Source organism: Seriola lalandi, unplaced genomic scaffold (genome assembly GCF_002814215.2).
Source record: "Seriola lalandi dorsalis isolate HSWRI2012SDOR001 ecotype SW California unplaced genomic scaffold, Sedor1 jcf7180002054895, whole genome shotgun sequence".
Lineage (NCBI taxonomy): Eukaryota > Metazoa > Chordata > Actinopteri > Carangiformes > Carangidae > Seriola > Seriola lalandi.
In genome coordinates, this window is record NW_019525447.1 from 184,997 (window position 1) to 197,514 (window position 12,518).

Sequence of the window (12,518 nt, forward strand, 5' to 3'; positions counted from 1 at the left end):
AAAAAACAAGCCTCTTCTTTGCTGCTCACTCCTTCTTCTTATTAGCGGCACTAAAGCTAACGCTGGTTTCTTAGCACCGGAAAGATTCAAAAACTCCGCCTGTGTTTGCTCTGTCCTCAAAAACTCCCTTGTATAGTTATAATATAATATTAACTAAGATTATAATATTGAATATTGCAATATTTCCCATTATTATGCAATATTTTTCATAATATCAATATTTCTTTTCAGTTTGTTCAGTCTGTCCTGCTGCCGAGTCCGACCCACATTCCACCACTGTGTTTACTGCACGTTGAACCGGGTCATGTGACAAACAAAACTTTGAACTGTTGTTTAGTGGCAGCATCACTGACACCTGAAACATGGAATACAATAATATAATTATAGGATAATATCGTACGTCTGTGGAACGTCTCCCACCTACAGAACAGTGTGTAAAGCTGAACTTCAAATACAAATATGTTATTATCGTGACATTTTAATGGAGTTTTCCATCATAGAAAATGTTTTCATTCAGATAATCCACAGTGACTGTCGTAGATCAGCTGACGTGTTTTAACCTCTCAGGGAAGACAATGAGGCTTTGTTAATTCTCATTAACTGATGTTTATCTTATCTGACCTTCACTTTTACATTTGAGTCGTCTCAGCTGATTCTCTTGTATTAAACCTGGGGGGGGGGGGTCCTCGCTCAAGGACACGCCGTGTCAAACGTCTCTGACTTTATCTTCCTCGTATCTCGGCTTTGCTTTAATCTGGGAATCAGATGACAGAGGGCGGCCGCTAACCACTTATCTCTCTGCTGTACTCTGTGTGTCCGAGTGTGTGTGTGTGTACATATATGTGTGTGTGTACATATGTGTGTGTGTGTGTGTGTGTGTACTTGTCTTTATGTGCATGTGTGTTTCTGGGTAGAAGCTCTGCGGGGGGTGACCATGGTGGAGCTGGTGAAGAAAGAAGGCAGCACGCTCGGCCTCACCATCTCAGGAGGAACCGACAAGGACGGGAAACCGCGGGTGTCCAACCTGCGGCCCGGAGGACTGGCAGCGAGGTGGGTGAGACGCAGGCGCCACCAGAGAAGAAGAGGGAGGAGAAACACATCCAGAACTTTCCTGATTTTCACTCACCTTCACGGAAGCTTCTACACGCTCTCATCTCTTCTTTTTTGCAGGAGCGACCAGCTGAACGTCGGCGACTACATCAAGTCTGTGAACGGCATCAATCTGACCAAACTGCGGCACGAAGAGATCATCAGCTTACTGAAGAACGTGGGCGAGAGAGTTCTGCTGGAGGTGGAGTACGAGCTGCCCCCCACAGGTACGTGTTATAGGTGCAGGATTTTAGGCTTACAGAGTCGTGTTCTTGCATTATCCCAAATGTTTCCATCAATTCTCAAACCAGAGAAATCTGAGATTTTAATCATGGTAACGTTTCATTGGTCGCCTGTCAATGACATCATATCCTCTATGATCATGTGTCAGTGTGTTTGTCTGACAGAAGCTCAAAATCGACTTTTATCGAATTTTAAGTCTCATTTTTAAGATTCACTTTTTACACCTTGGTGGTTTTCAGTCTGTATTTGAACCAGATGAAGGATTTTAGTCGTCGGACGTCTGGATCTGAAATTATCAGAGAAACAAGCTGAGGAAACGTTCGACAGCTCAGCTCCAACACGTCCTGTATCCGCCAAACCGTGAAAGACAAACACAGATTTTTAACGTGAAACTTCTTTATTCAGAGTTTCTCCTGGTTTAATCTCCTGGTGTGTTTGTTGTGGAGAGGAGGAAACCTCTGAGGATCATTCAGCTGCTGATAAAAACCTGCTGAACGTCTGGTTCATGAGCGATCAGAGAAACAGTCAGAACAAAGGTTAGCATCAGTCTCAGCTGCAGCTCTTCCCTGAGTCTCTGTCCTCCGTACAGCGTCATCAGACTCTGACTTTAAATCAAATATGTAGAATAAAGTGATTTTGAGGAAATATCACAATTTTAAGCTTAAATTTGTTTTTTATTTTCTGAGGGAAAACGAATGTCACACATGGTTAGTTCACGGACCATCGGAAAGCTGAACATCTGACGATTCTTTCTGTTTTTGATCGTCTGATGATAAATGGTGTATTTTCATGTATTTTGTTTTCTTTTTAAAGGAAACGTCTTTTTCGCGTCTGTCCGTGTGATTTGGTTTTCAGGTGGTTAAATGTGAAACAGTTTTATTCAGTGTGTCTACTGGTTGTAATTACCTCGTCTGTTTATTGTGGAGACGAAGAGATCTCTGTGGATAATTCAGCTGCTGGTAAAAAAAAACCTCCTGAAGCACTCAAACTGAAGGAATCTGAACCAGTGGTGGTGAAGACAACAACTCCCATGATCCCACGCTATTTGACACTGTTTATGTTATTGTTTTGATTGAGAGACCCCGAGAGGCAGAAGTTACACACTGTTAGTTTAAGGACGGAGAAAGATGGTGATTACAGTTAGTTATTAATTGCAGGTCTGAGACAGAACTCGTGTCCTCTGTCTGTCCACCTCCACACTCCATCATCTGACCTTCGCCACTGGATGTCTAACCAGGAGCAGACTGTTGGTGCAGCCGGGATCCTGGCGCACGGGGCTGCTGGGAGAAAAAAAGAAAAAAGACAGCGTTGTCATACGCGAGGCGATGGCGTCCTGTCAACTCTTCCTTCTCCCCTGGGATCAGGAGGATAAACCAGCTGTCACCGTGATAACGTCCCAGATATTCTCTGTCATACTAACTGTAATAAATCCTCTCTCTCTCTCCTCACAGCACCAGACAGCACCTCAGGGGTCATATCAAAGACAATCGACATCTGTTTGCACAAAGAGGGGAACAGCTTTGGTTTCGTCATGAGAGGTAACCTTCAGAAAAACGAACTGTGTTTGGAGGAGTGTATGAAACGTTGTGACTGACATTAATCAGACATTTCATCGTTTTTTTGCATCCTGACTGAAAAAACGAAGCTGGAAAAGCAAAAGAAAAAGGAAACATGAATCTAGTCAACATCCATGTTTGGGTGTTGTTGGTCGTCTTCTAGATTTGAACTGAACAAAATCTGATCAGATGTTTCTTAAAGGTTTTTCTTAAAGAGGAGTTTCTAGAACAAAATTTTAACTAAAATATAAAGGAAGTAATCTGAAGTATGGTTTTTTTTGGAAGATGTGAAGGTTTCTCATTGTGTGTGATGCTGCTCTTCTTCCAGGTGGCACACAGGAGGACTGGCACAGGTCGCGCCCCCTAGTGGTCACCTACGTCAGGCCAGGAGGTCCTGCAGACAGGTAGCTCTGACATGCAAACATACACTCACAGATACTGCACTAACACACTGTATGTTAGGAGCACTCAGAATATCATCATCCATTCTCATGAACTTAGAAACGAAAGAAAGAAAAAATAGACAAAAGATATTCGTAGGCCGACTAGTTGCCTATATTTCAAAGTTGTGCGATTGAAAATTGTTTGCCCTTCCGCTCTCATGAACACCTGTTACACCTATAAATCACCTCAGCCTATCAGGTATCAGCTCATAATATTTATCCTGATAATAACAACAAAAAACAACCTGCAAACACATGAAATTCTTGGTCTGGCTTCAGGACGGAGTCCCTGTTTCCCTAATCTGGGCAAGGTGACGCAGTTCCAAAGATGGCCGACCATCCATAGGGATTATTTTAGGGTGAAAAGGCCAACGTCCTCCAAAAAAAGGTGAATTGTTGGCAGAATAAACCCGGATGAACTCGGACCGCCGTCCAGTTTAAACTAACTCAGTCTCAGTCTGGGAGATCTGTCTGTGTCTTCATGCTCATAAACCCAGAGGATGCTGGTGTGTCGTTCCCTGTGACCGTCACTGGTGTGGTGACAGTTGTGTGTTACTCACAGCTGCAGCGACATGAATCACCTCGTATCCCTTTAATGTTGTCATCGTGTGTCTGTCTCAGCCTTCATGTTTCAGTAATAATCCATGATATTTTCATATAAATGTCAGCGGTGATTGAACCTTCTGTACATCCCTCAACGTAAATTCACTCTGTTTGAAATCCTCCTGGATGAAAAACCCAACTGCAGAGGAAACAGAGTCTTTTACATTTACAGTCTGTCAAAGGAGAGTAGAAGAAGAGGAAAGAAAGCAGCATCCACACAAACTCAGGCATTATTTAAGGATCTGTAGCAGCTCGTAGGGTTCTCCTGGTAAAACCAGACCAGTATCAGCTCCACGGTTGGACTGGGAAAGAAATTCAGCCTTGAATTGATCCATTGGGACCGGGTGCAGGAAGGAAGGACTCACATCCACTAACATGCAAACACTACCAGACCAGATACACAAACAAAGACCAGTGAAACGCAATACACACATTACATCACACACACAGGGGGTGTGGCTTCATTCTCTACTCAGGAAGCCATTACTCGGCTATTTCTTTCCATGGAAAATAGTTGTTTGCTAATGTATTATTGTTTAAAATTAACATTTATCATTTAACGTACATTCACAGTATTAATATAGATTCTACACCTGCTTTATAATCAAGCAACACATGGACATCTACCTTTAGACTATATGGGACCTTTAAGTTATGTTTACGCTGCAGACATTTGTATTTTTTAAAGCCGGTGTCAAAATACTTGATGAGTTTCTCCTGAGTGTGAAATTCTTAGAAACACTCGAGAAGAGGAAGATGTTATCTCATCTAACTTTGACTGAACTTGTACAAAGGATAGTTTTATAGTGAGGTGTTAGTCCTCATCACCAAACATGAAACAAATGAAACAAAAAAAACGAACTCTAAACCACCTGAATACCTACGATAGATTTTGGAGTGAAGTGTGAAACAGTGCTTATCTTTTGGAGAGAGCACTGTTCACTCCTTCAGTAGAATTGGAGATTAATAAATTTAACTGGAGGCTTGTGGTAAAATAATAAATAATGAAAAAATAATCAAGGTGGTTGTTCCTTTAGCCATCACTCATCAAAAAAATCTCTCTGCTTTAAAGTTTCACTTTCAGCTGCTGCTCAACAGACAGGAAGAGATTACAAAAATAAAGTGTAGCCTCCTCTCTGATCACTTACAGCTTCAATCAGCTGATGTTACACTTTATAAATCTGAGATGCTATTTTTAATCTCGTAGCAACTATCTTTGACACCATTTTCAGGCTGTTTCAATTTCACTATGTTTTAGCCAAAATTCATTGCAGATCTTCAGAAACCTTATTGTCTGGTACACCTGTATATCAACCTACAGATATATTAGTAGACAGGAAATGAGCACGCACACAAAGCAGGTTTTTATTTAAACGTTCACAGATTGACAGAGTGGGACAAGACCAAGATTAAATTCTATCTCACTATTGAGTTATTTTGCCCTGAGGCTCATCTAACACCATCCTAAAGAAAATCATCCTGAGAATGTGGGTCAGTCCAGGGGAAGCGAATGAGATATTCATGCTGCTTTATATCCATTCATATGCCAATTGGAGAACACTTAATCCACAGCAGCGTACAGTCCCAGGAGTGCCTACATTTTTAGCTTTACCCAGTGGGAATTAAATTTTAAGCAAGAGAGTCTTGGTGTTTTTTTTTTTTGTTTTTTTTTTTGCAGGACAACAATGAAACAGCTTCTACTGCATCGTTATTTAAGCAGAGAAGAGAGAGAGAGAGAGAGAGAGAAAGAGAGAGAGAGAGAGAGAGGCCTTAAAGCAGGCGAAATGTCAGTGACGTCCTTTATTTAAACCAACATCAAAAGTTAGTTTTATATATATAGTAGAGTTTAATTTTTAGTTTAGTTTTTCTTTAATTTAATTTAAGTTCATGTAAAACACAGTTTACTCCACCACAACTCTTAGAACAGCAGCTGTAGGCTGTGTACCTTTAATATACATATATATTTTTATTTAATCTTTTTCTTATTTATTTGGAAACATCAATTCTAATGCTGGTCTCTCAAAATTTTAGTACAGTGGTCACCAACCCGCGGGCTGTTTGCAAAACAGTACAACTTTGGTGAAAAAAAAATATAAAAATACAAATAATGTTTTAAATTTTTCAAAAGAAAATGATCTTTAAAAACATTAGAAATGTGTTTAAAAAATCTTTTCATTGTCAGTCAGCAAGATGTTAGAAAACTCAGCAAAAGCGTCATTAAACACAAAACCAGAAGCACGAGTGAATAAAGTTACCCTGTGTATATGAGAGCAAACAAAAACAATCCAACCACTTCCCAAGCTAGCATAGCCGTGATATGCTCCACAGCTATTCTGACAGTTAGCCAGCTAGCGATAACAACATTTGCAACATTTATGTAATATCAGTAACAGCAAGTTAGCTAACATTAGCATGTCTACTTTAGCCACCACTAATGAAAACAGACATGTAACTTTATGAACCATCAAGCTCCTGACACATGGAGGAGAAGAAAAAACAGTTCTGAGTCCAGCTGGACCCTTAAGCAGCTCGTAGGGTTCTCCTCTCAGTAAACCAGACCAGTATCAGCTCCACGGTCGGACTAGGAAAGAAATTCAGACTTCGACTGATCCACTGGGACCGGCTGCACCAGTGACACTGATGGAGCTGGTAAAAACATATCCCTTTTTAATCTAAAGTATCTTCTTCAGTGGAGGAAGTTCTTGAAGAGTCAACACTTTAATGCTGTGTCATCTCGCCTGTGGGCGGAGCCTGTTCCCACATACATGCACTAGCCCACACTACCAGACCAGCTACCAAAACAAAGACCAGAAAAACGTCACACACAGAGGGGGTGTGGCTGCGTTCTCTGCTCAGGATACCATTACTCTGCTATATCTTTACATAGAAAACAGGTGTTTGCTTCTTTATTATTGTTTAAAATCTCATTTACAGAACCTTCAAGACCTATCACTGTGATAGGCCAATGAGAGGAACTTTTATGTTGTCGCCAGCCGAAGAACTCTCATATGTTTGTTTGCTGTCTCAGTCTGATTGCGCGTTAAAAGATTACATCTATGGGAAAACAGGAAGAGTTTAAAGGACAGAGTCGAGAGTCAGATGGTTAATTTACAAATGTCAAACAAAAAAAGAAAAATTGAGATTGTTTTGAGGCAGTTTTGTTTGAATCATATTTTTATTTGACTCCTGTGAAGCTTCATTCTTCACTTGCTTCTCTCCTATAACCTAATTCCTGCTGTAATGAAGCCTTCTGGTCTCAGCTTAGCTTGCATCATGTTGTTAAAAAGCTTCAGGGCTATTAGCGTCATACTTTACAACTTCTGGCTTGTGTGATGACAGCTCTGCATTACTCATACTCTCTGGCATCGTGCATAAAGCATCTATCAGCTCTGGAACGCGCCACTCTGCCTGCAACGTTCAAAATGCTGCATTTCCACTTTTTCGAGGGGCATAAATAATTGCCTGAAATGTGGCACCGAGTGCCTCTGAAACATCAAGTGTTCAGACTGTGAATGTGTTTTTGTCAAGCAAAGGAAAATGAGCCTGATTTAAATTAAACTCGATCGCATGATGTAAAGTTCTGGCTCAATATTTTGAATGTGGGGAAGCAGAGCAGCAACGCCTGTCACCTTTAGTGATGTCTCCACTGTGTTTGTTCCTTTTGAACCAAAGGAGGAATGATAGAAGTGTCAGACAGAGGAGGAGGAGTTCAGAGAGGAAGCAGAAGGTGAAAGAGACATACAGTTCTCTTTTTTGCTTTACATTCAGACTGAAAAAAGGCGACAGGAAGTCAGTCATTTTCTATCGCTATATCCCAGTTCAGGGGCCGCAGCCTTCGGAGAACGCGGTCTACGAAGGTGCAGACGAACTCAAATGAAACGGTCTGGTCCACGAGGGAATTCTGCTTTGCGTCACCAGCTGTTCCCACCATTACTGGCTCCTGTCGCCTAGCAACCATGACAAAACGTAACTTTTTTTTTTTCCACAAAAACTTGAGGGTTTTAAAGTTCTGTCACTGTTTGCTTTCAGTATCACCACGCAATGACTCGTGGGATAGTTTGGGTCACAAAGGATTAAACCTGTTGGAGCCTTCGATATGGGACAGTCCGATCACGCCGCTGGGACGTTAATCGGTCTTCAGATGCAGCCTCTGAAGGATTTGGCCCCTGAAGTTGAAGTCTTTATGTTAATGAGCTATCACTATGTCATGTGGTTGTTTGAGGCACTGATCTATAGTCAGTGTGTTTATTTACCTGCAGTAGATTCAGTTTGAGAAGCAGCAGCAGCACCAGTACAGAAGACGGGTTTTTAGACACTTTTGTTCACTTTATTTTGAAAATTTTCCCAGCTTTATCTGCCGTCAAACAGCCCTTTACTTTGAAAACTAAATTTTTTTCAACCATATTCCTACACACAAGTGCACCTACGCTTAGCCCTGTCTGACTCAAACGGCCGATCTGCGGAGTGATACAGTATTTCAACGGTTCACAAACTGTAACTGTAAACTCGAAGCCTGTTAAATATTCTGTGAAAACAGGAGGGAATTAGAAGATAATTACCTTTACAGGCCTTTTCATACAGTTTGCAAGACCAAGCTTCTACATCCTCTACCTCTACGTCAGAGTGCACACAAACTTCAGCTTTAGTTTGGCTGCGTTTCTACTGTCTCTTCTGTAATCACTGTATATGACATCATCACTGTGTGTGTGTGTGTGTGTGTGTGTGTGTGTGTGTGTGTGTGCGTGTGTGTGTGTTCTCAGGGAGGGCACGCTGCGTCCCGGTGATCGTCTCCTCAGTGTGGACGGCGTGCCGCTGCACAACGCCAACCACAGCGACGCCCTCATTGTGTTGGCACAGTGCGGCCAGGAAGCCCTGTTCCAGATTGAGTACGACGTCACCATCATGGGTGAGACACCACAAACACACACACACACACACACACACACACACACACACACACACACACCAGACTCAGACATGGATAAAACCTCGGAGCGAAAGTTTCCAGACTTTTCTAAAATGCCAGTGAAATTAAAAAATGGATTGTGTTGTTGATGTGTTGACATTTTCTGCCACCTCAGGCTGAGCTGCTCGATTTAACTCACCCACAATGCATTGCAAAAAAACGAAAAAAATCTCTAGTCATTACACCAGCTGGTTCATTCTTTCAAAGGCGTTTTTCCCTCGAGCTCGTCTGCCAGGCTCCGTTAAATGATGACAATTAAAATGCTGTCGTCCAATCAGACACGGTCACCAACGCCTCCGGTCCGCTGTTGGTGGAGATCGCGAAGTCGCCGGGGGCAACCCTGGGCATCACGCTGACGTCGGCCAATCATCGGAACAAGCAGGTTATCGTCATCGACCGGGTGAAACCTGGCAGCGTGGTGGACAGGTACGTACACACACACACACACACACACACACACGTCCAGCCCTGTAACTAATCCAGACAGTAGGAAACAGGATTTCCTCAGTCTGGCTCTGAAATATACTTGAAGGACTTGAACTTTGTGTCGGGGGCTGAAATAACAGTCCACAGAGCAGGTCGAGCGTGGAGCTGCTCGCTCTGTCACTGACCGTCCCCACGTGGCGGGAAATTTATTTTTTAACGTTAGAACCGCAGACTGAGGAGCAGTGGCGCCGGGCTCTCCAGCTCTTAGCGAGTCGAGCTAACACAAACGAGCTAGCTCCTGAACCAGCTGATTTGACCTTATTCTCAATGTTTTACCAGATGTGGAGCGTTGCATGCTGGGGATCACCTGCTGTCCATAGACGGGACGTCGACAGAGCACTGCACAGTCCTGGAGGCAACGCAGCTGCTAGCGAGCACAACAGAACTGGTCAAACTGGAAATGCTCCCCTCCCATCAAACAAGGCTGACTGGGAAACAGCACGACACAGGTGGGTATCCTTAAATTCACAGAGCACGACATGTTTTAAAAACTCTCTGCTATGATTCATATTTAGTTTAACATGGTTTCATCTCCTCTTACTTCCTGATTGAGAAATCAGGATGAGGCCTAGAGCCCCGCCCACCACCTGCTGGCTCCAGGTGGACAGGTGAAAGAGCAGAGAGCATCAAGATGGTGAGAGGAGGAAACATCAGAGACTCAGCCACATGTTTGAGCCTCAGTCAGACCCAGACTCAGAGGAGGAGTCTGAGACCAGAACCAGAGACTAGCAGACGGGTCAGACCCGTTAGCACAGTTAGCATCTTTTCAGAACGGTTAGCGTAGCTAGCGGCCTTTATTTGTTTATATTGTTTGTTAGCTTGTAACTGGCAGTGGCTAACACAGTGTTAGCTGTTGTGCCAATGCGAACTCTTTCTCTGTACTGACAAGGTTTTAGGTTTATTTAGCCCCGCCCCCCGTCCCCACGAGCTAACAGGATTGGTTCCTTAGGTTTGATTTTCATCAGAGGAAGCCTGTAAGACAAGTTTGCCGTGGAAACTCACACACCAACTTCTCAGAATCATAAATTCACATCTGAACTCACAGTCGCCACAAATAGCAGCTTTTTAAATGTTTTAACATCAGTGAATGCTCCATTAAAACGAGAACATTCATATTAAATGCAGTTAAAATCATTAGCATGCATGCAAATTAATGGGGTTTCTGACCAGCCTTACTTAACTTGAAAATCACATTGTACAGCACCTGATCTCTGGATGAAGGCTTTGTGTTACACTTTCCACTCGTAGTCTTAATGCTCCACCTGAGTGTAAACTGAATCCAGCTTCTGTGTTTTTGTTCAAATCAAACTGACGATGTTTTTGCTTTGATGTGAAGGAGTGTTAAATTCACAGCAGTGAAGACATGGTGTTAAGTGTTACTCCGCATTTACTGATCCTGATTTTCAACCTAAAACATCACAGCTGTCAAAGCAAACCTGGTGCCGCTAACATCGAACGTTAAAGTGAGGCGTCGTTATTAATGAGAAGAACACATTCCTGTATGTCGGTGTTGTACAGCGTGTGGTGTCTGCTGTCGCTGTGTTGTCAGACAGATGGTGTGTGTTCAGTCGTGTGGCCAAATTCAAATTCAGGTTGTTGTTTTCACTTCGGCGACTTGTGTTGTACGTCCACAGCAGCTGTTCACGCTGTTGGATCACGTCGTGTCAGATAAGCGATGACACAGCTCTGTAATGATGTCTGCTTCCTGTTCAGGCGCACGGACCCGTGGACCTCAGTCTGAGCGGGTCCAGATCTTCCTCAGTCCGACCGGCTGGTGGAGAGTCTCGGTTCTGTGTGTTCCTGAGTGGGTGTGAGAACGCTGATGAGCTCTCGTCTCATGGTGCAAATTACTGTTTTGAATTCGATCCACAGCCACTAAATCACATTCAGTTTTATTGTCGGTGCAGCAGATGAAAATGAGATGTTCAATTATCTCTGTGAACGAGTCTGAAACTCATCAACGGAACAGAATTAGTTTCTATGACTTTACATTTATTGTTAGAACGTTATTATTGTCATTATTATTATTATAATGATCTGTTCAGGTAAACCACGTCTTGGATCAGGTTCTGACAGTTTCCCTCGGGTCTGATTTACACTGTTTGGACCCATGAGGACCTGAGCTGTTGAGTTACACAGCTGAGGGAGGGAGAACAGGTTTCCTGTTGTTCTTATTCCTCCGCCCGGCGACGGTCTGAGCGGCAGCCATTTTGTTTTCAGGTCGTCCTTCTGTTCTCTTTCTCATGGACACGATATCTCAGTGGCACCTTAATGGAACTTACATTTACATTTACTAGGACTCAAGGATGAACCGATTAGATTTTGGTGGCTAAAGGGCAAAGGTCAAGGTCACAGTGACCTCACAAAACATAATTTTGGCCTTGTGAACGCAATATCTCCATAAACACCTTGAGGGAATCCCTTCATATTTGGCACGAATCTTCACTTGGATTCAATTATGAGAAGTTTTCACACGAATATTTAATATTTTATACGACTGTGGAGAAACAGAGATGTAACCTGAAACAAGTCTGAGAGGAGGCGACGGTTATTCTAGTCTTCTTTTTTTTTGTGGGTGAGAAAAATGTGTTTATGTTTTGTTATTGTTGCGTCTTCCTCTGACCTGATTAGAGACGGGAGGGAAGAAGAGAAGGACGGGGTTTAAAGAAGAGGCTGAAAGACGGAGAGTAAAGAGGAGAAACTCTAGACTTTAATTAGACTGAAATCCTCCTCTCCAGGCGACTTCCTACAGAATCTGTGAGCGGTGGGAGTTTTCAGCTCAGCGGGAAAAGGACAGGAGGAGAGAGAGACTGAAAAGAGGAGTGATGGATGAATGAGGAGTGAAGTGGCAGCGAGTGTAAAGGCAGGATGGTTTTAATTAGAGTCATTACACCTCTCTTACAGCTGTCAGACACTGCTTACAGACGCTCCTCTTCCTCTCCTCTTCCTCTCCTCTTCCTCTCCTCTTCCTCTCCTCTTCCTCTCCTCTTCCTCTCCATCATGCTCTCCTCTTCCTCTCCTCTTCCTCTCTTCTTCCTCTCTTCTTCCTCTCCTCTTCTTCTCCTCTTCCTCTCTTCTTCCTCTCCATCATGCTCTCCTCTTCCTCTCCTCTTCTTCTCCTCTTCCTCTCCT

General features: G+C 43.0%; 1 protein-coding gene across 1 annotated transcript in view; it reads left to right on the forward strand.

Annotated features, from left to right (window-relative positions):
- The window catches only part of LOC111672174 (glutamate receptor-interacting protein 2-like), a 49,451-nt gene that overhangs the window by 6,463 nt on the left and 30,470 nt on the right, over positions 1-12,518 (forward strand). The window contains 7 exon segments of the mRNA XM_087180175.1: positions 915-1,050; positions 1,171-1,316; positions 2,784-2,870; positions 3,217-3,292; positions 8,695-8,840; positions 9,179-9,326; positions 9,666-9,986. Of these exon segments, the coding sequence (XP_087036301.1) occupies positions 915-1,050; positions 1,171-1,316; positions 2,784-2,870; positions 3,217-3,292; positions 8,695-8,840; positions 9,179-9,326; positions 9,666-9,986 (1,060 nt within the window).